This window comes from Passer domesticus, chromosome 23, assembly GCF_036417665.1.
Source record: "Passer domesticus isolate bPasDom1 chromosome 23, bPasDom1.hap1, whole genome shotgun sequence".
Taxonomy (NCBI): domain Eukaryota; kingdom Metazoa; phylum Chordata; class Aves; order Passeriformes; family Passeridae; genus Passer; species Passer domesticus.
The window spans coordinates 3,925,793-3,951,513 of record NC_087496.1 but is presented as its reverse complement, the minus strand read 5'-3'; the positions used below and the strand labels follow the sequence as shown (position 1 = coordinate 3,951,513).

The window sequence follows — 25,721 nt, the reverse complement described above, 5'->3', positions numbered from 1 at the left end:
AAGCTGAGCGTGGTGTGAGCGGTGCCACGGGCTGGTGGCAGCCTGGCCTCCTGTCACAGAGGGGCTTGGTGGCCTCATTTGCAGGTCTGTGTCCTGTGACAGGGTGACAGAGCAGCCTGCACAGAGCTGGAACCACACAGGTCCCTGTGCTTTGACAGTCAAGGCAGGAGCTTATTCCTGCTCTGTAACTGGGGAGCATTTCAGTGTGCAGCACATTTGGATGGGTTTGTGCGGAAACCCAGGGCTCTGGGAATATTTCTCTGTCTGCTCTGGGGTGCCCTGACCCCCAGGGCAGCACTGACTCTGACCCTCATTCATGGAGAAAGTTTCCCAGACTTCAAGGTAGACTGGAATCCACGAAAGTGTGAAATAGATTATAGAGAGCAGTGTGGGTGTGTCACTTGGTGAGAAATTGAGGTTTTGGGATTTTTAGTATCTTGTGGATGGAAGCAGGGTGGAGGGCACAGGGTGCTGTCCTGAGTTTCTTCTTCATGCCTGCTTCTTCCTTCTTCTCCATGAGGAAGGTTTGGATGCATTTTGTAATTGGGCAGAAAAGTCTGCATTGGGGCTCTGTGGGATCAGTTATTGGGTTAAAAGGGAAAATAATCCAGGTGTCAGTTCTTAATTGGATAGTTAGTCTTAAAAGACCTTGTAACAAGAGATTGTTGGCCATTTTGTGCCTTGGTAATGAAACTCATGGTGGTGAGACTGTTTCACTGATAAGAAATAATAAACACTTGAGTCCAAACATGAAATACCATGTCAAGTGCCTTCAATCCAGACCCAGAGAAATTGACAACTGGTACCCCCACAGGTTTGTTTGTGAAAACAAAAATATGGTTTTAGAATAACCAGCAGCTGAGTGTTCCCAGCAGGTTAGTTCACAGCTGGATCCCTTTGTGTTCCAGCACGCCCTGAGGTTTTGCTGATCTCCATGGTGCAGCTGGCAGGGGTCATTCAGCTGGGGATCCTGCTGGAATGTGTCACTGCTGCTGATGCATCAGCCTGGTGCACTTCAGGCAGTTCTTTATTCTTCTCTTGAACTTTCTTAGGCTCTGGGACACCTGTGGTGAGATCACAGAACCACAAACTGATTTGGGCTGGGAGGAGCCTTAAAGCTGATCTCATTCCAGGGCAGGGACACTTTCCACTTGACCAGGTTGCTCCATCCTGGCATTGAGCACTTCCAGGAGTGGGACGTGATGCCCAGGTGGTTTGATGTTCTCTGTGTCTTGTCTGGAAGGGCACTGATACTTGTCTTTTCTGGGCAGGCAGCATAGCCAACCAGGTGTTCCACCAGGTGATGTTTGATAAATGTCTTCACACCCTGACAAAATGCTGGCCTCAAGAGATGAAGAAAAGGAAGAAGGCACACGCTCAAAGCTCTCAGCCCAATGCCAGAAGGAACAGGAAGAAAGGGAAACCATGCAGCAATGACAGCTCCAGTGTAAGATTATTTGTGCAATCTCTTCATATACAAATCCCTAGTAATAAGCAAATTGTTGGCAAGCTGTTTCTCTTTTCTGCCACTATAGATGGAAGAGATGTTGGAAGAGGAGAAGGAAGAGGATGATGAGAATGTTTACTTCTCAACAGAAGATCTTCTCCAAATCCGCAATGCCATCTTCCTCCTCTTAAAAAATTTCCTGAGGCTTCTGCCCAAGTTCTCCCTAAAAGAAAAGCCTCAGTGCATGCAGAACTGTGTGCAGGTAAGAAAGATCCAGCTTGAGGAACCTTATGTCCCCTAACCCAGACTTTTTGGGGATGCAGAGCATTCCACATGGAGGAGCAGGCAGCCCTGCCTTCCATCACCTCGTCCCTGATGGGAGCTGGGGAGATGTGGGAGCAGGGTGCCTGCTCTGTGTCTGCCTCTCATACTGAACATTGAAGTGTTTTATTCAGGGAATCAGAAGGGTTTGGGTCAGAAGGGACCTTAAATCTCATCTTGTTCCACTCCCTGCTATGGGCAGGGACATCTTCCACTGTGCCAGGCTGCTCCAAGCCCTGTCCAGCCTGGCCCTGGACACTTCCAGGGATGCAGGGGCAGCCACCACTTGTTCCTGGGGGGAGACTCTGTGCTTTGGGCTCTGCTTTTGTTCTGTGCTTTTGTTCTGCTTCAAGGGAGGTATTTGGAAGTTAAACCCAGTGGTGTAACCCCAGACATCCAGAGCCCTGCACGCTCTCCCCTCAGGGGACTGAGCTCAGCTTGGCTCTATTCCCTTGCAGGTCTTTGTTGAGATGACCAGCTTTGAGCCAGTGCTCCACGAGTTCAAGTTTTCAGCAGCCATGTGAGCAAATCATTCTTGATATTTCTTAATGTTTATATGATGGTCTGAACAAGTAAAGCCCTCAGTGCTTGTGTTGTTGTCCTGTTTATATAAAAATGAAAGCGACAAATTCTCTTATGAAGATAATTGGAATGTGTTCAATGTGCTAACAGCAAACAGCATCTTGTGAATATTGAATGTTTTGCAGTCAAAGAGCTCTTTTAATAGTCCCATTTACTCTGATGAGAGGTGAAGACATCTCTTTGCTTTCTTTCCTTAGGGATGTTAATAAAGCCAAGTACATTCCTGAGCTGGCCTATTATGGACTTCACTTACTGTGCTCCCCTCTCCACGGCACAGAAGATAAGGTACAAGTTAAACAGAATCTTTAACATCCTCACAGCAGCATGGAAAAGGAGTGGTTGCTTCTTTCCTTCTTGGCATGTCATTTTTGCTTGGATGGTTTTTACTTTTCACTTCAGTTTCCCTCTTTGTGCCATCTTTGCTGGGTCAGAGCAAAGATGGTTTTTTCCACCCCAATCCTTATTTGTTGCTGCACTTGTGTGCAGTGAATTCCGTGCTCTGCTGACTCTTATGGCAAATGAATTGAAAACAAAGATCTGCAGTGGCATTGGGTCTCTGAACCTTAAAGAAGAGAGTTCCAGGTGACTGCCTTTGCCTGGAATGTTGTGATTCCCTGCTAGATGGAGCTGCAGCACCGCCAGGGAGCCTGTGAGGGGCTGGGCTGTGCAGTGCTCTGTGCGCTCAGTGAGGCTGAGCAGGGCTGGTTCTTGTTCAGAGAACACTCTGGGATCGTGGAGCAGCCAGTTCTGCCAGAAACTCCCATCTGTGTTTGTTTAAATTGGCAAGCAGAGCAGGGCATCTCCCACTCACCTGAGTGCTGCTGCTCTGCATGGGGCTGCTGAAGGTTGGGTGTGCCTGGGCTGTGTCTGGGAGTCTGTGTGACCCCCTGGGCTGGTTCTGAGCCTGCAGCCTGGGAATCGGCAGCTGTCTAGTCAGGAAGGCCTGGAGTACACACCAACCTGGTTATTCCTGAGCGCCAGCCCAGCTCCAGCAGCCCTAGGTCTGTGTTTCTGCCTCCTTGGTTTCTCAGTGCAGCATGAGCTTTTTTGGTGTCCCACCATATTTGTAGTGACAGCAAGGTGTAGTCACTCCCCTTCCCAGACCTGCCTCATCTTCCCTGCCTCTCCTGCTTGCTCAGCGAATGTCAGGATCATGAGGCAAGCTGTGGTCCCAAAAACGTGGCAAGGAAGGCAACTCCAAGAGTTCAAATACAAAACACACGTTTAGCTTAAGACATCTCCTACGCAAATCCCAGTGAGTTTCCTCAAACTCCAAATGTTTCTGGCGAAAAAAAACCCAAAAAACTCCGTAGGGGAGGCTTTGGAGGGGGGACTTTGCCCTGTTTGGAGGGCAGCTGTTAATGCTTTCAGGAAGCCCTTCTGAGACCTTGTTGAGCTTGCATGAGACCATCACAAGCAGGTGATGTGTAAATACACATCACAAAGGTGTTGTGTGTATTTAGAAAGCATAACTCCTAGCAGAGAAATTCCAAGAGGACACTTTCACGCGCGCTGCTGCTTGGTTCTAAGCTTGGCTCAGATTTCATGACCCTGGAGTGCCCATCCATGGAAAAGAGCCTGCCAGTAACCCCTCCTTTGCAGACCCTTCGGTGCGTGTTCCAGCGCCTGCTCGGCGTCGTTCTGATGGTGCAGAGCAGCGGGGGCTCCCGGCGTGAGGCCCTTCCCATCACATCAGCTGTGACCAGCGCCAGGAACCAGGCCGTGAGATTCATCAGGTGACTTCCAGAGCTCTGAGCGTGGCTGCTCCTTTCTTCTGGCATGCCTTTGCTTTGCTTTTGGGGTGATAAAGGGATGAGACAAACTGGCACTGGCTTTGAAGTTGTTTGTGCAAATGAGGCTTAATTAAAATGTCTGGAATGGGAATTTACCGAGCTTGCTGGCAGAGGGGGAGGAAGGTGCTGTGGAAAGGACCCATTTTCTGTATTTTGCTTTGTGTCAGTTTTTCAAGTCTTGTGTTTAACTACAGAGGATTGTGGAGGAAATGAAAGATTAACACGGAGCTTGTTCCTCCGCAGTTCTTGCTCTCTCCTGCTTAATGATGTGTTTTGCCTGTGTTTATTCCCCCTGTTGGGGATCCATGTTGTTGGAAGTGTACTTTGTGCAGAGATCCCCAGACAACATATAAAAGTAGATTGAGAACAAAGAAGCTTTTCATGTTACCCTTCTACTTGTTAGAAAAGTATGGAAAGAAATTATTTTGTGCCTGCAAAGCCAGGTTGATGTGGAGAGCAAGGATGGTTCTCTGAGCACAGCCTGCTGCACTCATGATTCCACAATCATGGCCACTTTTCCTGACTTTTCAAATGCATTTCAGAAGGAATGTCCTTGACTTTTCCTCTGTTATAAACCAGCTTTGTTAAAATCTGTCTCTCTCTCTCTCTCTCTCTCTCTCTCTCTCTCCCCTGTGCAGTTCTCTGGTAGATGAGCTGAAAGAAGCTGTTTATCCTGTTCTGCGAATCTTGCTCCAACATATCTGTACCAAGGTATGCCAAGCTCTGCTACTTCTGGGGCTGGAGAACTCGTGTGGATACATTGGAACATCATTAATAGTTTAGGAGATCTGTTTTCACAATCTTTTCTAAGGAATGTGTGATGAAGTAGTGACTGAGGAAGCTGTGATAATTCTCACTGTTGTTGAATGTGAACATATCAACGCATTAAATTTAAAAAAACACTTCTCTTAAGCCCTGAAATGCCTTTCTGGCATTGAGAGCAGAGCAGTGGAGTATCACAGGGTGCCCTGGCCTTGTCTTTCAGGTCCCAGACAAGGCTGATTATCGCACCTATGCTGCCCAGGCCCTGGTGACCCTGCTGGACAAACTCCCCTCTGCAGAGTTTGCTGAATTCATCGCTTGGCTTTATAAATACTCACTCAGCAAAGTAAGTGCATCTCCTTGATGCTTTGGAGATGAAGGGTTCGATCTCAGCACTGAATAGCTCTGTCACTGCTGCTACCCAGAGGCAAGAAAACTCCGTGTTCGCTTCCATTAACAGAGCACCTCGTGTGCTTTCTCTTCCTGCAGGTTTCCTACAGAGTGTTTGCTCTTGATGTAGCCTTGGCTTTGTTGGAGCTGCCAGAGAGGAGCCCAGGCAGCTCCTTGTCCCAGGATCATCAGAGTTTGCTAAAGCACAAGTTCTTAGTGCAGGTCATGGTGTTTGGCCGGTGCTCAGACAAAGCCCCCGTGGTCCGCAGCAAAGCTCTCAGCAGCTTCGCCTGTTGTCTGGAAATGAAAACTGCTGCTGCCTTGGAGAGCATTCAGGACTTACTACAGAGCTGTGAGTATTGTGGGCACATGAGGCAGTGAAAATCATTCTTGAACTTTCAAGGGGATAATTGCTGGGAGGTAGGAGTTGTCAGGAACTTAAAAACTGGCACTCAGAGTCCTTACTCCTTACTGTGTCATAATGAGCAGTAATTCATCAGCCTTGTTCCTTATGAAGCCTTGTATATGGAAGGGATTTATTCTCATGTATCAGTTCTAAAGAGATTCTCTGCGAGGTCCCTTTGAAGGATGTTTACAGACAACCAAAATTGCTCATTGGGAAAAAAAAAAAAGCAGTTCATTCTTGCCTGACAGCTGATTAAATCTTGAGTTGCCTTTTGCTTCTGCGAAGTTGTTCTGTTCGTGACTGGCATTCCAAGCTCCCTCAGGTGTGGTGAAGGCCAGATGGCAGGATTCAGAGCCTGCACACAGCATCCCATGGTTGGATTGCTCGCCCGAAAAGAATCTGGAATGACAGGATATCCAGAATTAAAATACTTTGTTTGATTTCCTTTTTTATTTCTCTTTTTTGGCAGCCTCTGTCCGCACAGTGTTGGAAGCAAACACAAACACTGCCAGCGTGACAGTCAGTACAGAAGGTATAGAGTCATTCTTTTCCAGTAAGTCTCAGGGTTTTCTTGGCATGCCATTTCCTAAAGATACACGTATCTGTTAAACCTAGGGCATGCATGAGGCTCTCTGTTTAACCCTGAACCATCTTCTTGCCAGGTGAATATATGCCTTTATTATTCCTAAGCTTTTATCTTTTCTTTCAGCTGGGTCCAACCAACCACTGAGGACCTTACCAACTTTCAGAACTGTTGAGTTGAGTGACAGCAGTGACACTGCTGGGCCTGATGGTATGTCAGAATTAAAGCAGCCTTTCCAGATAAGCATTCAAAGCCTTAATTGAAATCAGACTTTCTGAAGTGTATTCATTGTCCATTTCTCAAAGGAAGTGGAGAAAGCTGTTACAAAACACTTAGGGGTGATGAAGGGGGTGGAATTGCCAGCCATAAAGAAATACTATTTCCACTCAAGTCTGAAAAATACATTTAGTCCTGAAATGCAGATGTCTGTTGGGTCTAATGTGGTGGCAACACTTGTTGAAAAGCAGGTGATTTATTCTTCCCAATGGTAATTTATGTGGAATATAACACTTGTAGCTCCATGAATTTCAGGGTAATTAAATCTCTTGCTCCAGTGCACAAAGAACTGATCTGTTTTGCTGTGTAAAGCACAGCACCTTTCTGTTCTGTAGGCAAGGATCTCTTTCTCTGCTGCATCAGGTTGAAAGCTGAAATCAGAGTGTCACACAAAATGTCCTGATGCAGCATGGCAAGCTGCTTCTAATGTGTTGACAGCATGAAATCACCATGCAAGTTGGCTTTTGTGGCTGGGATGTTCTTCCTTTAAACCTCTCCCTTTCTTTTCCTCTCGTGTGGAAAAGCTTTTCTTCCTGACCTTTCAGCCCCTGCCAGCATCTGCGCTCTCAGTTCTTGCTGTTCACCTCCCTTGAACTGCTGACAGTTCAATTCTCTGCTTGCCTCACATCCTGCAGTGCTGCCTTTGTTCCACGCTGCTCCTCACTTGGGATCTCCCTCCCTATCTCCAGGAGCCAGGCTCCAATCTCCCCCCGTTGAAAGCTCCCTTTTTCAAACACTCTCTGCTGATAAATTTCCTTAATCTGTTCCCTCAGACAGAAAAGTCCTCCAGGCCACTCAAGGTATTGTGAATTCCCTGTTTAGTTGCGGGCTCCTCGTGCCAGAGGATGCCTGGGATTGTCTCTGATACCCAGCTGAGCACACACTTGGCACTTGGCAAAACAAATTAAGAAAAGGCTGGAGTGAAAAAAGACTGTCTGGAGCTCCAGAGGATTGTGGAATGCAGGGCTCTCCGAGGCAGTCAAGGTGCATTAGCAAAGCTGTCTGGCCCATGCCTGTGCTTGGCTTGTGCCTGTGCTAATTTTGCTCTCCTCTGAAGACCAAACAGCTCATTTCTTTCAGAAAATAAATAAATCTCAGCCAGGGATAGTCAGAACATGCTCAAGGGCAGAGATAAGAAGGGTGGGGTAACCTGCAAGGTGAGGTGTGCACTGCAGAGTTCCCTCTGCCCACCAGCAGCAAACATTCCCTTCCCTTAAGAGTTCTTTAGAACTTGGGATTTTTGGTTGTTTTGTTGTTTGGTCCCCCCCCCCCTTTTCTACATTAGAAAAATCAATGTCAAAGTGTGATTATTTGGTCACCTTCACAAGACTGGACTATTTTAGCAGCAAAATCTTGCAGTGGGAAGGTTCTGTGCTCTTCCTGTGCAGCTGCTCTTGGGAAGAGGATGGAAACTGCACTTAGCTGCCCATTAAGAAAGCCCAGATCAAAGTCCCTTTGCTTCCTTTTGGTAAAAATGTATTTTTAAGCTAGTTTTGCTTAGTTCCCTGTGACTAATCCTATTTTTAATGGCAACAGGATGGATGTCCATGTGAATCTCTAAGTAACAGATCTCCAAATTTGGCATATCTTTGGGAAATCTGACAAACAGCAATAAATAAAAACCTTAAAAGCCATGATAAAATGCTTGAAGTCCTTATGGCCAGTTAATAGCCCAGTGATTCAAAATGTGAGAAATAATTGATCTGTGTATTCCGTTGTGTGCCATTTAATAACTTTTTGCCTTGATGATGTATTTTTTCCATGCCAACATGCAGAAATAAGTATGAATGTGGCTGTGCAGAGTGAAATTGGAGCCCCAACATGACATCCAGGGAAGAGAGATGTGTTCTGGTTTCCTTGCAGACTCTGGGGTGGTTCTTTGCAGCTTTGCATTCTGCAGCCTCTAGGAATTAACAAATGGAGTCATTTTCCCTCTGTAGCACACAGCAGTTCATACATTAATGCTTGCTGCTGTGTGCAGCTCCGAGGCAAAACTCCCAGGAGGTTGTGGGTGTTCTGAGCTCTGCAGAGCCTCCCCTGGCTCTGTGCTGGCTCCTTCTGTCTGAGCTCTGCCCAGGGAGCTCTTCCCACAGGTACCAGGGTTACCTGAGCCACAGACTGTGCCTGGCTCATCAGGCTCTGAAGGGAGCCTGACATCTTTTGTGTAGACAAATGAAGAGGTCAGAAATTACAGATTCACCCTTTTTAAATTTTTCTTTTGCTGTGTGTCTGAAGTAATTTGTTCCATCATTTTCTTTTGTGATATATTAAGATGAGTTTTCAAATGAAAGAAGTGGGGAAATGGTTTGGGTTTGTTTTTCCATCTGGTTTATGCCTCATTCTGGATTGCTTTGGGTGATTTTAATTGTTCAGGCCTTCTGAAAGTTTTGGGGGACCATCTGAGTGAGTTTTTGCCCTGGGTTTGTGCTGCTTTAGGGTGGGCAGGCCCTGGCACAGGGTGCCCAGAGCAGCTGTGGCTGCCTCTGGATCCCTGGCAGTGCCCAAGGCCAGGCTGGATGGGGAGAAGCCTGGGACAGTGGAAGGTGTCCCTGCCATGGCAGGGGTGGAACAGGATGGGCTTTGAGGTCCCTTCCACCCAAACCATCCTGGGGTTGTGTGGTTCCAGCTGGTGCTGTGGGTAATTCCTTCTTCGTGGGGGTAATTCCTTTTTATCCTCATTTTGGCTAGGAAAAGAAATCATGGCCATGCTGAGAGTGAGAGCTGGAGATGAGAAAACCAACGTGAGGAAATCTGCTCTGCAGGTAGGGTGGCGTTTGCATCCTTCCCTGCTCTCAGTGATTACCCCAAATTGTTAAATAATTAATTAGGCCACAGCTTTGCTGCAAACTCTGTCACTTTGCCCACTTGTAGCTTCCTGCTCTCCCTGCAGGCATTTAGGATCTTGTTTACTAGCTCCTGATAAGTAAATAATGCAGGCATAATGATGGAAATTTCTCTAGTACCCTTGCTGGCATTCTGTTATTCCGTCATTTGCAAGGAGAGGCTCTTGTCAAATGTCAATAGGCATTTCAATTAAGAGACTTCCTCATAAACTGAAGCATATTAGCTGCTTAGTTTGTTTTGACCTTGTTAGCAAAGGGATTAGGTTATATCCAGCCTCTTTTTGAGCTCTGTGCTGCTTTCCTTGCTGTTCATTTCTTTAATGAAGTCATTAGCTTTTAAAGAGAGATGCTTCAATGGAAATTTCCTTGTCTTAAAAAAAAGGTGTCTGCTGCTGACTGCCTTCCTCTGTTAGTCCTCTTCACCCCAGCTCTTCCCCCTCAATTCACACACTGATTTGAGCTTCCCAGTTAGGGCTTTGCAATTCATATTTTAATGCTTTCTGATTGAGAATAAAAATAAATCCCTCTTCCTTATTACGAAGTAAAAACAGTGGCTCATACAAGAGGCACGTTACTTTCAAGGGGAAATTGTGACACTCTCCCTCTCCAGCTGCTGTTCCAGAGCAGCAGTGACTTCAGTGATGTTTTCTGATTCATTTTCCATCTCTGGTTGTGCCCAGCACTCATGAATCTTTAATATGCTTCACTCGGGGTGCGATGAATCTCTGGCTGCTGTTGGCAGGGGGTAAATTGTATTTTTGCTTTGCCACCCAGTGCCCCTGGCATGCCCAGCCCAGCTGAGCCTAAATGGGTGGGTCAACACCATAAGTGAGGTCCAAAATGGGAGGGCATTTGGGGACAAAGAAGGAAATTCATGGCAACTGCATTCTAGTGAAACAGGAACTTCTAAGCCTAAATAGGACAGTGGGGGTCAAGGTGGGATCAGTTGGGTTTGGACTCCCAATTACCCTCCTTGCAATTGCTCCAAATGTCAAGGCAAGTGCAATGAGATGCCTGTAATTTTATTCGGGTAAAGTGTTCCTACCTTAATTAATGAAAATATTTTCAAGGCTGCAAAGCAGTGGGGAGGACAAGGGTTTTTTGACCACTTGTTCTTAAGCTGCCCCAAGGACTTTGTACAAGTAGAGCACACGTGGTTTGTGATTATCGGTGAAATTGGCAACACCAGCATGGAACTTGAACCCAACCAAACACCTTGCAGACACCAGTGTAGATGGGAGCTCTTCATGGGAGCTTTGAAATGCAACTGAGTGCTGCTGTTTGCCTGGCAGGTGCTGGTGAGCCTCCTGAAGCAGGGGGTGGTGCCCTGCACGGGCGAGGAGCTGGGCGTGCTGCGCGAGCGCTGCCGGGACCCCGCCGTGTCCGTGCGGAAGCAGGCGCTGCTCTCCATCACCGAGCTGCTCCTGGTGAGCTGCCCCCAGCCCAGCCTGGGCAACGCTGGCGTCGTTACAGGGGTGTTTATGTCATGTCTTGGTTGGGAAAGATGGGTGGGTGCTGAGGAAGGGAGGAGTAAAGAAAGAGAGGGGGTAGGGGGGAAAAGGAGGGAGCGCTTTGGAGACAAAGGTTGAATTCTCATAGAGGTGTGATCAGTGCTCGTTTATTACAAATCTAAGGGTACATTTCTATCATAATACAGTGAACACCTGATTGGCCACAAAGCACTGTGCACAAAACAAAGAGCATTTCTTAACATATCTTGGTCGTGTAGCTCAGCTTGGCATCGTTATAAGAACGTCTTGCTTCTCATCTTCTCACATCCTCAGACCATCCCTTACCCTTGGGTACAGCAGGCAAACTTTCTCATATTTTTTGCCCAAGGACAGTATTTTTTCTGCAGCGGGCACATACACTGCAAGCGTGCCTTTTTCAGGGTTGTGCAAGCAGGCCACAATATCTACTCAAAATGCTCTCTACACAGGAGTCTCCCCTGAAATGGAGAATGTGAACCCCCCCCCCTCCAAATTGCTATAAATTTCAAATTAAGGGGCTCTCAGGCAAAAAATATGGGAGCAGGAAATAACAGTTCTTTACTAGGGAAGAAAATAAAAAGATAAAATAAACAATGCAGTAAAATAAAACACTGCCAGAGTCAGAGCACAGCCTGACACCCTGTGGGTCAGGGTGCTGGCAGCAGTCCCATTGGAATTGTGGCTCAGCCCTCCTGCAGTGCCAGGTGAGGTTCTGCTGGAGCAGGGATCCTGTAGAAGGGTGCAGTCTTCCTCTGAAGATCCAGTGGAATAAGAGGCAGCTGCTGTTCCTCTGGGAAATCCAGTGGAGAAGCCGTGCTGGTGTTCCAGAATCTCAGATTATATCCAGGTAGGAATGCTTGGCTCCTCCCCTGGGCTCACATCTCCCAGTGGATGCTGCAGTTCTTATCAGCCATGCAGGGACATTCCACAGCCTGTTATCAGCAGATGTCTTATCAGGAATGCAGGGACATTCCATGGCCTGTTATCAGCAGATGTCTTATCAGGAATGCAGTGACATTCCATGGCCTGTTATCAGCAGATGTTCCCTGGAGGGAGGAGTGGGTGTGGAAGAGGTAAGGAAAACTGCCCCTGAACAGGAGACAACTGCCACACAGATGGCAAATAGAACACATCTTGCCTTGCAATCCAGGACAATTAAAGACTTTCAATAGCTGCACCTTGGGCAGTCAAAGCCTCCCAGAAGCTACACCCAAGCTGGACAATGGTCACAAGTTTTTCACACAGTTATAAGTTGTGGGATTCACATTCTCTGAACCTGAGAGAAGCAGAGAAAAGAGTGATCAAAACAATTCTTATCTCATTCGCTGTACCTGTGTTGTGCCAAAGTAGAATGCAATATGGAGATTGTTTACCCAGAGTGAAGGTGTTTTGTTTCCTTGGCCTGTCAGGGCCAGGTGTGTGTGTGAGTTGGGACTGAGGGCTGACAGTCACAGTTGAGTTGAGTGCTTTGTGCAGATTCAGTTTAGATGTAGTGTAGTATAGTATAGAATAATATAGTATAATAAAGTAATTAATTAGCCTTCTGATATCAGTGGAGTCCTCTCTGCCATTTCTCCCTGCCACGGGGGTTACCCTTGATTCCCAGTAATAAGTTTGGTCCCTTCACACACCAGGGGTTAATTCTCCAATTACACCTTCAGCTAATGAAGTATTCCCCCCGTTTCCTCCTCACCCAGTTCACTTTTGTTTGTACTTTTTGGGGCCCTATACAGTGAGTTGCCCTCGAGTTAGAGCCCTGGAGGGATTGTTTTGTCTGAATAAACAGTAGCTGACACTCTATATGGAGTTTAGAGTTATACCCTAAAGCAGCTCAGGATTTGAAAAATACAGAAGCCAAAATCCTAAGGCATCAAGGGGAATGGGAATTCTGCCACACCCAGGAGGGGGGAAAGCAGGAGGGACCTCACCAATCAGTTATTCACTCTGGGAGCTGCATTTTAGGCTGCTCTAATTCTTTTCATTACCTTTTGACTCGGAAGTCATGACTCACTCTGATACCTACTTGTGATTTATGCAGAGTGCTTCCAACTGTTGGAAACACTGATTTTTCTGGCTGTTGATTTATGTGTCATGAAGAAAATGTTTATGTTGCTGGCCTTCTCAAGTTAAAAAAAACCCTGAATCACTTTCAGATGTAATGTGTGGATGATAGCAATGCTATATTTTTCTTTCTTTTCTATTTATTCACAAGGGGTTTGTAACTCGGGCTTGGAGCACAGGGTTTATATTAAGCAAAGCTCTTTTTTTTTAGTGCTAAATCATCTGCTGTACAGCCTTATTGCAAACCTGTTATAATTCTTTATAGAGTCTCAAAACAAAGTGTTGCAGTACTTTAGCAGAAACACCAGGTATTTATCATAGAGATGATTAAAGACCTTGTGATGCTGACTTTCCCTGTCCCACCTGCTGCCACACTGCTGAGCTTGATTAAAATTCAAGTTTCAAAGTTTGTAGCTGAACCTGGAGGCCTTTGCTGGTCTTACCCATGCAATTTGGGATCACCTAATGATTTAAAAATGTGTTTCTCTCAGTCTCAGCAGAGCAATGTCCTGGTGCAGAAGGCCTGGTTGGACGGAGTGGTGCCTGTGGTGATGGATGCAGAAAGCTCTGTCCAAGAAAAGGCCTTGGATTGCCTTGATCAGCTCTTGCTGCAGCACATAAAACCTTACCATAAATCCAGGAGTGATGATGGGAGGCAGGAGCTGGCGTGGGATCTGCTCTCCCTGCTGTCTTCAGAAAGCCAGGAGCTCAGGTAAGTGCATTTTTCCCTCCCTTGCCTCTGTTAACATTCAGGGATAAACCCCAAAGGGATTTTTTTTTTCACTTTTAATCCTATTAGAATACACAACTTTTCCTTTACAGAAGGAAATTACCTATTGAGTGAGGACTAAGATAAGAGCCTGAGTTTGTGTTCTCATTCCCTGTGTGCCCACAGACTGTGAGGTACCACAGCTCACACACACCCTGTTAAAATGCACGTGCTGTCTGCTGTGTGACGACAAGAAACCAAATTTTTCTCAGGGATTTCTTTGAGGCTGCTCAAACTCCCTGCTTGGAAGCCTCAGCATCATTCTGGGGATGGAAACCACCACGCTGAGGTGCTTGTGTTGCCCTGCCAGCTCCCAGGACAGGGCTGTTGAGCATGGACAAGAAGAGTTCAGCTTTGCTTTGTCAGGTGTTTTCACCTGCTGCTCCTGTTACCTGTGCTCTCCCCCTGGACTGGAGTGCTCTTTGTTACATCCCATGCTGGATGCACTGGTAGCACATGAATATTTAAGTCAAATGGAGGTGTTCCTCTGACAGAAGTGAGAGAGGATATATAAAGCAAGAACATCACCTTGTATTAATTCTTATGTACAATATGTTACTTGTCTTGTGACAAATCGAATTATCCTGCCTGCCGTGGGAAGGAGAGGGAGAAATGGGATGACACACAGCATGACAAGGACACAACATTGATTAAAGACAGCTGTATGTTTATTAGTCAACAGGGCATAATAGCTCAGAAATAGCAGATGGGGCACTGGTGGTGCTGCCGTGCCAGTGTGGGGAGCTGTCACTGTTCTAATTCGGGCCATTTTCTAACAGGGTTTGCACATTCCTGGCACCTTCTTCCTCCTGACCCTGCAGGACCTTGCAGCTTGAGAAATCTCACAGCTCCACCAGCGTGGAGTAGATAATTAGGGTTGTGCAGAAAAACGAGCAGGCTGTGATGCCTGACATGACTCTGCTGTGCCTTTATCCCAGGGAGCCCTCAAGGCCAGGCTGGATGGGGCTCTGAGCACTCCAGTCTGGTGGAAGGTGCCCTTATCCATGGCAGGGGGTGGAATGAGATGATCTTCAAGGTCCCTTCCAATTTACGCCATTCTATTGATGCCTTGTGAAGGCTGAAGTGGAGCAGAAACTAGATGGAGTTAAAGAATAAAGCAGGGATTTATTAAAAGGATCTCCATGGATGCACCTTGGGCAGCACAAGAGCCCAGCCAGGGCTGCACCCAAGATGAACCCAAATGGTCCCAAAATGAACCCAGGATGAACCCAAATGGTCCCAAAATGAACCCAGGATGAACCCAAATGGTCCCAAAATGAACCCAAGATGAACCAGAATGGTCCCAAAATGAACCCAAGATGAACCCAAATGGTCCCAAAATGCACGAGCACTCCCGGGGTCTCTCCCTGTGATCAGCTCTGCTCCATGTGCACATTGCAGTTCAGTGTCCAACCCCAGCTGCAGCCCCTGCAGTCCCATCCTGCTTGTTTTTCTCTCTCCAGCCCACGGGGTTTGTGCTCCTGGGCTGAGATTTGGATCATTTGTCCTTGGTGCCCAGCTGGAGCAGGAATTGTTTTGTCTCCCTGCTCTGTGCAGAGCTCCCCATCCCCTGACGTGAACCCAGACCCACACACTAAACAGCACAGAACCTGAAAAATATAAAAGCTAAAACCTGAGGCATCATTATGACTCTGGGTATTAAATAACAACTGCTGGAAAGTTTTGGTTACAAATCACTGAAATTATAATTTCCTGATGTATTGTGGGACCAGTTGGACCTTCTGTCTTTACTGCCCCAGATCACAACATCCAAGTAGGAATGCCATTTTCCTGTAGTGAAAATATGTGGAAATTTGGAAGTTTTCAGTGTGAATTGTGGCAATGCCAGGCAATAGCAGCTTTGTTGTGTTGGATTTTTCCTGGATTTTACTGACTGGATTTTATTCCTCCCTAAACTTTCCTTTCCTCCCTGCAGCCGTTACCTGAGCAAAGCCTTCTTTATGTGGTCCAAGCAGAAGAAGTTCACCTCCACTTTCATCAATAATGTCATGTCTCACGTGGAGACAGAACATTCCAGGGCAGCTTGGATGCTGCTTGCCAAGGTGGCTGGCTCTTCCCCCAAGCTGGATTATTCCAAGATCATTGATTCCTGGGACAGTGTCAGCAGGTCAGTGTGTGCTTTGAGCTCCATGCTGCCAGGGAGCCCTCAGTGCCCTTCCACAGATTGCCTTGTAGCTGCTCAAATCCCAGTTTTTCCTTCAAACTGTCACTTCTGCAGCTGGAAATCCAGCAAAGGCTTTGAGATTTGCAGTAACCAACCCTTTCCTCAAGCCCTCTGAGTTTTCATTGGCTTTGACAGGTCTGCCTTAATAATGCATGTCCCAGATGAGAGGGCTGCTCACTGTGGTTTGGTGGAGTGGCTCAGAGCTCCCTGTTGGTTTTGCAGGCAGCAGAGCACGAGCAGTGACACCGTGGGACATGTCCTGTGTGTCATTGGGCACGTGGCAAAGCACCTCCCCAAGAGCAGCTGCGAGGGGCTGAAGGGTGAGTGGCCCTGGCCACCTGCAGAGGCTTTGTGCCTCCACAAACACTTGAAAAGTTTGGAAAAAAACCCTGGTTTTCTATGTGATCTTGTGCCCAGAGAACATCCAGAGCTGGCTGAAGGAGTCTCAGTGTCCCCTGGAGGTGATCAGCCCAGCTGTGGAGACCCTGCAGAAGCTCTGCCAGGCCTCTGTAGCTGCACCAGAGGAGACACAGGTGGGACTTAAAATACACCTTTTAAAATAGCCTGTTCCCCACTCAGGGGGTGTCTGCTGCTGTCTGCAGGCTGTGGGATGATGAGTTCTAAAAAAGGGGCTCTGCTTCCAGCAGCTCGAGCCTGCTCTGCTCAGCTCTGCCTCTGTGCAGAGAACATCCTGGGGCTGAGCCTGGGCTTGTAAGAAATCTTCTGCCTTCAAATGTATTCCCCCACACACCTCTGAAATACCTTGCATTTGCCTTTTGCCCAAGTTTACAGAACTCCTAAAGGAAATTTCCTAAAGGAAACCAGTTGCTGTGCTTGGTCCAGTTTGAAGCCACAGATTTATGCTGTAATCTCTGTATTCTCCATCAGAGCTGCTGGAAATACACATATTTCCTTGACTTCATCCTGGAGACCAAACAGGGAGTTCACAACTTGCTCATAACTTTTTTCTGCCTCCATTTGTTTTATGCCACAGCTCTGTTCTGCTCCCATAGTGGGAAGTTAGGCCATATTTTGTTGGTAAAATAAAAATCTCAGCCTGGACACAATTGCAGAGAAGCCAAAATTGATGCAGGTCTCTGTCCCTGATGATTTCTGTTCGTGCCTGTTTTATATTTCTCTTTCAGTGTAGATGGCAGCTCTTTTATAATAAGCATCCCAATCAAGTTTAGTAAATAATGGGCAGAACTGAGCCCTCTGTGCCTCAGAAGCCAGGGTGGGGGTGATGGTTTCTGGGTTTTTAAATTGACTATCAGAAAATCCTCCCCTGTAGTTATAGCCACAACAGAGTGTTGGCTTAAAATGAAGTGCAGATGTCCCTGTAGTTGGTCACTTCACAAATCTAACAGTTACCATTTATATATGTATTTGGTTATTAAAATTACCACTTTTAGATGGTGGAAACCCAGACATGATGCTTTATATTCACCACAGTGTTGTAGATAATCTGCTTTTCATGGGTTTCCCCTCCACTTTTTGGAATTCATACCATGTTTTCTTGGTTAATGGAGCTGCTTTTTTCAAGCAACATCTAAAAATTCCCACAGACACCTCCAATGTGTTGGGTGCACATGAAACAGTCGCCTAAATCCTTTTTGTTTAAGTCTGTGTGATTTCTATAATGAAGTAAACTTGGGCCTGTGGATCATTTAAAGCCAAATTTTCCAAGGTGTTTTGACACTTGCACACATCCTTTGATGTGCAGGGAGAATTTTAAAGCTCTGAGGCACTGTCAGATTGATTTTAATGGGATCCAGATTATTAAAAGCACATAAAGACTTTGATATTAGGGATTCATGTGTGGACAGATATTACAGCTACCTTTTGTTTAATTAATAAAGTGTTGAATTAATTTTGTTTAATTATGGAACAGGAGCTGCTCAACCAGGTGTGTGGAGATTTGGTATCCACCTGTGAGAGCTACATCTCCAGCATAGTCCTCAAAGAGGATGGAGCAGGGCAGCTGCAGGAAGATCTCTTGGTAAGTTTGGGGATTATTATTTTAAATAAATAACCCTTGAAGGGGATTAAAGGGTGGAGGTGTGCCTGGAGCTGGTGTTCCTCAAAATCCATGCCAAGAACTGGGATCAGAGGAGCGTGCAGGGCCTGTGTGTGTGTGATGAAATCTTGTATTTGGGGGCCTGGGAGCCCACAGCAGTTTTACACACCAGCAGTTTCTTTAAGGACATGGCACCCCATGTATTTTTAATATATGACGTGGTTTTTATCCTTGCTTTTCCACTCAAACTTCTGAGATGATCTGTTTGGAGGAGATGCATGGAATGCTTTGAGGAGTATTTCAGTCTCATTAGATGTGGGGGGAGTGTTGGAGCATATTAAACACACCCACCCAGGATTTCTGTTCCAAAGCCTCCCTTCTGTTCTCCAGCCACTGCCTTGAAGGGACTGAGGGAATTTTGAGTTGTTTTTTGGAGAAGAACCGACTCCTGCTGGCTTAATTTCAGATCAGCCTCTGCCTTTTGGCTGCAGTGCTCTTTCTCTCTGCAGGTGAGACACCTCTTCCTGCTGGGTGAGGCTGCCCAGCTGTGCCCAGCCAAGGTGGACAAACACATCTTCCTTTTGGTTCAGTCCATCCTGGCCTCTTCTGGCAGCAAGGACCAAGGTGAGCCACTCTCCCTCTGCCTTTAGCTTTGCATTTGCAGGCACCACGGTGTGCCAGGCCCTGTTTCCATGCCTGGCCTGTTCTTTTCCAGTGTCTGCCTGCACAGACAGCGAGGAGATGGCCAGCTCCCAGCCACTGTCCCAGTTCAGGGGCTCAGCCATGCCTCCCGTGGTCAGGGCTCACGCACTCATCACTTTAGGTAAGTGCCACCCTGCCCTAAAAATGGGCCTTTGTGTATCTCTGCCTTTCTGGTGAAGTTCTGCCCAGAATCCTGGAGAAAAGGAGGCTCAGGGGGGACCTTGTCGCTCTGCAGCTCCCTGGCAGGAGGGAGGGAACAGGGACAGGACAAGAGGAAACTGCCTCCAGGGGAGGGTCAGGTTGGACATGAGGAAGAATTTCCCCATGGAAAGGGTGGTTAAACATTGGAATGGGCTGCTCAGGGAGGTTTGGTGTCCCAATCCCTGGAATGCCTGATGTGGCACTCAGGGCTCTGGACTGGGTGACAGAGCAGGGATCACTCACAGGTTGGACTCAATGATCCCAGAGGTCTTTTCCAACCTAAATAATTCCATGTAAAGCTCTGGCAGTTGTGTACAGAGAGCCCCAGTGCTCTGTTGGCATTAGCCCAGCTCAGAGCTTTTAGCAATGCAAATATCCATGGAAACAAGTTGGGCAAACCATCAGAACCCTGCCAGCTCTGCTTCTCCAGGTGCTTAATGCATTAATAGTGGTCAATAATTAGCAATATCCCCCAGAGCTGTGCTGTCCTTGTGCTCAGATTTGGGAGCTGAAGGATCATCTCACTTTCAGTAAGATGCTCCAGAGTAAGTGAAGAAAACTTGGTGCTGTTGATGTAGCTTAGAGCAGAATGACTGCACTCAAGTTCTTGTTCTTCTCAACAAGAGGGAAATGCTGCTTTCAGAGCAGCCTGGCCAGCTGCATTCCCAGGATTCTGAGGAGTACCAAGTGAAAGTTCTGGGTTTTAATACTTCCATGGTTAGGAACAAGTTTCTTTTGCAGACAGGCAGCATTATTCTTCCCTTAATTGCTTTGGAAAGTTTAATACTTCTGTGCAGAGCTTGGGAACAGGGAGAAGTGATGTTAGAACTATTGCAGGCTATTTTATTTTAGGTTGGTTCAGTGATGCTCTCAGAGGTGGGTGTCTCCCTGCTATGCCTATGACAGCTGGGGCTGTTCTTTTTAGCTGCTTTGAATAATACCCTGTACACAGAAATAGTTTGCTGTGAAGGAGGGAATTTGGCATGGAGACCCACTCTATAGGTCTAAGGGGAGTTTGGAAGAACTTGGTGTACCATCTCCCTGAGAGATCGTGTAGATTGCTCATCAAGTTCCAGCATGAGTTTCTTGTTTATTCCCTTGTTTACTTCCTGATTCCTTCCCTGGCTCGTTTTGGAGGCAGCATACTGGGCTGGGAAGGAGAATAAATCCCAGCTCTGCTGCTCTGGTGGTGCCTTGGAGTGGCTGCTTAGAACAGAGGCTAGACAGAGTTAAGAGAATAAATGGGGATTTATTAAAGGCCTTTAATAGATGCACCTTGGGCAGGGTTACAGAGGCTAAACCCAAAAGGGATGATGGTCGTGAAGTCTTGTATTTGTGGGGTTCCCAGATGGAGGAAGGAATGATGAATCTGACTCCATGTTTTCAGAAGGCCAATTTATTATTTTATGGTACTATATTGTATTAAAGAATACTATGCTAAACTATACTGAAGAATACAGAAAGGATAGTTACAGAAGGCTAAAAAGATAATAATGAAAACTCATGACTCCTTCCAGAGTCCTGACACAGCTTGGCCCTGATTGGTCATTAAGTCAAAACTATTCACGTTAAACCAATGAAACAATCACCTGTTGGTAAATAATCTCCAAACACATTCCAAAGCAGCAAAACACAGGAAAAGCAGATAATTGTTTTCCTTTTTCTCTGAGGCTTCTGATCTTTCCAGGAGAAGCATCTTGGGCAAGGGCTTTTTCCAGAAAATATGACTGCCACAGTGAGGTTTTCAGACAGATTTAAGTTTGGTCTATTTGCATAGCAGGGGTTAAGCCTCCAATTACAGCTTCAGCTAATGCAGTCAATCATAGTTTGCTTCCTCCCAGTCCACTTTTGTTTGTACTTTTTGGGGCCTGAGGCTGTTGGGTGTCCTTGGATCACAAATCCAGAGAGAAATTGTTTTGTCTGACCACAATGTGAAGAGTTCACTAGACTTTACACAGTGCTTAGAGCTGTGCTGTCTTGGTTTGGAAAGACAGGTGTCTGCTAAGGAAGGCAGGAGCCTCCTCTGAAATGGAGAAAGGAAACCCCCCGCAACTCTGAATTGCTATAAATTTTTAATTAAAAGGCTCTCAGACAAAAAATATGGGAGCAGGAATAACAGTTCTTTACTAGGGAAGAATATAAAAAGATAAAATAAACAATACAGAAAACTAAAACAACACTGACAGAGTCAGAGCACAGCCTGGCACCCTGTGGGTCAGGGTGCTGGCAGCAGTCCCATTGGAATTGTGGCTCAGCCCTCCTGCAGTGCCAGGAGTGGTTCTGCTGGAGCAGGGATCCTGTAGAAGGGTGCAGTCTTCCTCTGAAGATCCAGTGGAAGAGGCAGCTGCTGTTCCTCTGGGAAATCCAGTGGAGAAGCTGTGCTGGTGTTCCAGAATCTCAGATTATATCCAAGTAGGAATGCTTGGCTCCTCCCTCTGGGCTCACATCTCCCAATGGGATGCTGCAGTTCTTATCAGCCATGCAGGGACATTCCATGGCCTGTTATCAGCAGATGTCTTATCAGCCATGCAGGGACATTCCATGGCCTGTTATCAGCAGATGTCTTATCAGCCATGCAGGGACATTTCATGGCCTGTTATCAGCAGATGTCTGCCCAGAGGGAGGAGTGGGTGTGGAAGAGATAAGGAAAACTGCCCCTGAACAGGAGACAACTGCCACACAGATGGCAAATATTACCTGGGATGTGCCAGGCTCTGAAAACCACAAAGCCTAGAATGCCGGGCATCACCAGAGGGGCTGTTTTTCAGGGAAGCTGTGCCTGCAGCACGAGGAGCTGGCCAAGAAGTGCATCGCGGCGCTGGCGCGGGAGCTGGAGGTGTCTCCGGACGTGGCCGTGCGCAACAACGCGGCGCTGGTGCTGTGCGACCTGTGCGTGCGCTACACCTCGCTGGGGGACAGATACATCCCCAACATCTCCCTGTGCCTGCGCGACCCGCACCCCTTCATCCGCAGGCAGACCCTCATCCTGCTCACCAACCTGCTGCAGGTGATGGCGGCGCTCTGCAGGCTCAGGGTGTCTTTAATCCTGAGTTTAGGGTGTTTAAGGCTGGGTTTAGGGAGTGGGTTTTCTGCAGTTGAATGGACAGCACCTCAGTGGGATAATGAGGTTGTTTTTGGTCAGTGGTTGCAACTTTTTTCGTCTTGATTTCTTTGAAATCCCTCCAGTTTCACTCCTCTGTTGATGGCTGTAACAAGCACCACTGTTGCTGTGTTAGGGATGGGGTTGAACAACACACAGACTCTATGTCTCTTCAGAAGACTAACCTGTCTTTATTAGAAATTAATTCTTCTATACACTGTTCTGATACAGGTGGACCTGATTGGTCATTTAATCAACACCCCTCACACCGTTGGCTAATTAAGGAGACATCCTTTGGTAAACATCTTATGAGAAAACTACTGTTCAAAACACCAGCTGCAAGATTGGTTTAATTCTTTCTCTCAGCCTTCTCAAAACTCCCCAGCATAATTCTTGGGAAGGTTTATCTGGCTTTTCTCTCTGACCAGGCTGTCAGTATCCACACACCACAATGCCTTTATGCCTTTTTTTTTTTTCTCTTGCTGTCTCTGCTGATTGTTCTGAAGGTGTGAATATTGAGAGGCTGGAGTTGTTTACCCTCCTAGTTCACATGAGGGCAGGTTTGGAGTGCATTTGGCTCTGAAAACCTTGTTGAAGAGCACACCTGCCATGGGGTGGAAGAACAGATTTTTCTACTTTATTCTTCATACCTGGGATAAACCTCAGTGTGCTGTTGAGGCATTTATGCTGCTTACAGCATCCCCCAAAACACTTGGGGCTGTTTTGGGGTTTATTTTATGTGCCCCTGGCTGAGGTTTTACAGCTTGATCATTTACCTGACTACGATGTGGAGGTTCACACTAAGTTTTCCTGGTTTAGGTTGTTGATTTGTGCTGATTTTTCACAGGAGGAGTTTGTGAAATGGAAGGACTGTCTCTTCTTTCGGTTTGTCAGTGTCTTGGTGGATCCAGACCCAGATATTGCCAGGTAAAAATCTCAGCTGTGAAATAAGGGAGGAGGTGAAGGTCAGAGATGTCTCAAAACCTGTCTCGGTCTTGGCACCTTCACATTGTGAAGGGAAATGCCAGTGATAAATCAGATTATCCCCCTAACCTCTGTACTTCCTTTAGGGTCTGCCGAGGTGCCAGAGAGGTGATGAGCCTCTCTCCAGGTCCTTTGCAAGTCCCAAAGAGTGTCCTTGGGAATGTTCAGCTCTGCTCTATTTAGGACTCAGTTATCCAGAAAAAAAGGAATTTTTGGTAGACAGAGCCTTGTGAAATCTTGTGGTTTTCTGACAGGCTCTATCTCAAGTGCTGGATTTGTTTAAGAACTAAGATTAAATATTTGTTGCAGTTTTCTTTTTCTTATATTGCATTCCTTGCCTTTTCAGCCTTCTGCCACATCTTGTAATTGTCAGAGGAATGACCTGTCAAATGATGTGTCAGAGGAATTATGCACTCTCATTTTAAGTGCATGCTTATGAAGTTTTTGAAGGTTTCAAGGTCTCCAGCTGCTCTGTTATGTGAGAAATGAGTGGGGCAGGTTTCTCTCAGGTGGGGAGGTCATGTAGAAATTAGGGTTACAGAGGAGGACTGGACACCTTGCTGCTTGTTTCTGCCTGGAACAGTCAATCTGAGATGGATATTCCCAGAACCATCAACCTTTTGTCAATTACCATTCACATTTCCTTTTCTCTTCAGTGTCTCTTATATCTAAAAATGTCTTTCCAGTAGATGGTGGCATTGCAGCATCGTGTTCCTCCCATTTCTTTGGGAGCCTTTTCATTTGCATCTGCATTTGGAGACTGCATCCAGACAAAACCACTTTCTTCAAGCCTGGGGTTCCCTTGCAGCTCTTGCAGGACCTTTGGTGATTAACTTGTTGCTGACTGCTGTGTCTCAGCCACAGTGGAACTCAGGGTATTTAAATAATTAAAATGCTGTGCCTGGATTCAAGTTCAGATTTATTTCTGACTCAGTTTGCTTTAATGGCCATAAAAATGAGTGGTGCTGTGGATGCTGGAAATGTCTGTCCCTCTGAGAAAAGGGTGGAAATCAGTGAGCTGGGCAAGAATTAAATGTGATATTGAGGGAGATGTGGCAGAGGAAAATCATCCTCCAGCCTTGAGAGCCCTACACAGCTTAGGGGTGTCTTTTGGGAACTCTCCAGTGATAATTTCTTTCTTCTCCTCCCCTCCAGGTTTGCAGAGTTCTGCCTGGTGCATCTCTTGCTGAAGAGGAACCCCGTGATGTTCTCCCAGCACTTCATCGAGTGCATCTTCCATTTCAACAGCTACGAGAAGCATCAGAAGTACAACAGGTTCCCCCAGAGCCTGCGGTCAGTTGAGCACATTCCTGGCTGATTTTTGCTAAATTATGGGCTGTCTGGCCATGCAGCTCAGTGACAGCACAGCATTTGTGGCACTTGATAATTACCCATGCAACAGAGGGAAAAGAGCCAGGGGAAGCAGTGCTGAGTTGTGCCCTGCCTTCCCTGTGACGCTGCTGTGTGTAATTTGTAGGACTGTGTGCTGTCCTAGCAGGTTTATGGGGCTTAAAAGTGACATGCAAATATCCCTGGCTGATTTAAGGTCTCATTATTCCTGGGAGCTGGCATAATGTGATTTGGGCCTCTGTAAAATGTCGTGCTCTGCCACAGGGCGAAGCAGCTCTTCTCTCTGAAGGGGAAGGAAAACAGGGAGAAGAGGATGAGGATCTACACCTTCCTGCTGGACCATTTCACAGATGAGCAGAGGTTCAGCATCACCACCAAGATCAGCCACAGCATCCTAGGTAAGGGTTTAAAAATGACTTTAAAAATCTGCCAAACAAAAACCTGGTGTCTGTATAAAACCTCGTGATCCAGGTGTTTTATCCTCCTGGCTTGCCCATCACTGCTGCTTCTGGGAAAACAAATTATTTCTTGCCTGTGTCTTCCAGCTTGCTTTGTGGATGAGGTCCTTCCTTTGGACCTGGAAGGCAGTGAGCTTCTCTCAGATACATTTGCAGTCCTCAGCTGCAAAGAAATCAAGCTCTCAAGTATGAGGTCCAAACCTGAGGAAGACGTTCAGGCTGATGAAGATGAGATGGCCATGGCCAATGCTGTCATGCAGGTGGCCCAGAAAAAGCTCATCTCACAGGTGAAGTATTGTATTTGCAGGGACCCTTTTGGCAGGGAGGAATGAGGCATCTGACTCCATGCTCTCAGAAGGCTAATTTATTACTTTATAATACTGTATTATATTAAAGAATACTATACTAAAAAATACAGAAAGGATACTTACTGAATGCTAAAAAGATAATAATGAGAAACTCCTGACTCTTTCCAGAGTCTTGACACAGCTTGGCCCTGATTGACCAAAGAGTAAAAAACAACTCACACCAGAATCCAATGAAACAATCACCTGTGGGTAAACAATCTCCAAACACATTCCAAAGCAGCAAAACACAAGAGAAGTAATGAGATAACATTGTTTTCCTTTTTCTCTGAGGCTTCTCAGCTTCCCAGGAGAAAAATCCTGGGTGAAGGGATTTTTTCAGAGAACGTGAATGCCACAGTGAGAGGCACTTGCTGTGCTGTGTCTTGTAAAAGCACAATATGAAGGCAGAATTTGTGATGCTTGTTGTGGAGGTGGAGGGATCAGAAGTGCATTTCCCAGGAGCCAGGGGAGCTGTGCTGAGCTGGATTTGTTCCCCACTCCTCTCCTTGGTGAGGCATTTGAGCGGAACAATGATTTTCCTGCACCTCTGGGCAATTTGCCTTCACTGTGAGATCTGAGTGACTTAGTGATGCATCTGAAAAGGCTCCACTTAGGTTAAAAGCCTCTGTGCATGTGTGTGGTGTAAGAGCAGCC

At 46.6% G+C, this 25,721-nt stretch overlaps 1 protein-coding gene across 5 annotated transcripts in view; it reads left to right on the top strand.

Annotated features, from left to right (window-relative positions):
* The window catches only part of NCAPD3 (non-SMC condensin II complex subunit D3), a 35,395-nt gene that overhangs the window by 2,497 nt on the left and 7,177 nt on the right, over positions 1 to 25,721 (top strand). For 4 of the 5 annotated variants that reach the window (XM_064397904.1, XM_064397902.1, XM_064397903.1 and 1 more), the window contains exons 4-27: positions 1,272 to 1,447; positions 1,536 to 1,709; positions 2,227 to 2,288; positions 2,548 to 2,635; positions 3,953 to 4,086; positions 4,782 to 4,854; positions 5,129 to 5,251; positions 5,395 to 5,647; positions 6,171 to 6,254; positions 6,411 to 6,494; positions 9,249 to 9,322; positions 10,696 to 10,830; positions 13,446 to 13,666; positions 15,660 to 15,851; positions 16,131 to 16,228; positions 16,326 to 16,441; positions 17,800 to 17,907; positions 18,435 to 18,549; positions 18,641 to 18,748; positions 21,597 to 21,835; positions 22,776 to 22,855; positions 24,068 to 24,205; positions 24,527 to 24,660; positions 24,808 to 25,007. In XM_064397904.1, the coding sequence (XP_064253974.1) occupies positions 1,272 to 1,447; positions 1,536 to 1,709; positions 2,227 to 2,288; positions 2,548 to 2,635; positions 3,953 to 4,086; positions 4,782 to 4,854; positions 5,129 to 5,251; positions 5,395 to 5,647; positions 6,171 to 6,254; positions 6,411 to 6,494; positions 9,249 to 9,322; positions 10,696 to 10,830; positions 13,446 to 13,666; positions 15,660 to 15,851; positions 16,131 to 16,228; positions 16,326 to 16,441; positions 17,800 to 17,907; positions 18,435 to 18,549; positions 18,641 to 18,748; positions 21,597 to 21,835; positions 22,776 to 22,855; positions 24,068 to 24,205; positions 24,527 to 24,660; positions 24,808 to 25,007 (3,209 nt within the window). The remainder of the gene's footprint in view (positions 1 to 1,271; positions 1,448 to 1,535; positions 1,710 to 2,226; positions 2,289 to 2,547; positions 2,636 to 3,952; positions 4,087 to 4,781; positions 4,855 to 5,128; positions 5,252 to 5,394; positions 5,648 to 6,170; positions 6,255 to 6,410; positions 6,495 to 9,248; positions 9,323 to 10,695; positions 10,831 to 13,445; positions 13,667 to 15,659; positions 15,852 to 16,130; positions 16,229 to 16,325; positions 16,442 to 17,799; positions 17,908 to 18,434; positions 18,550 to 18,640; positions 18,749 to 21,596; positions 21,836 to 22,775; positions 22,856 to 24,067; positions 24,206 to 24,526; positions 24,661 to 24,807; positions 25,008 to 25,721) is intronic. The other variant, XM_064397906.1, reaches the window with a different exon arrangement.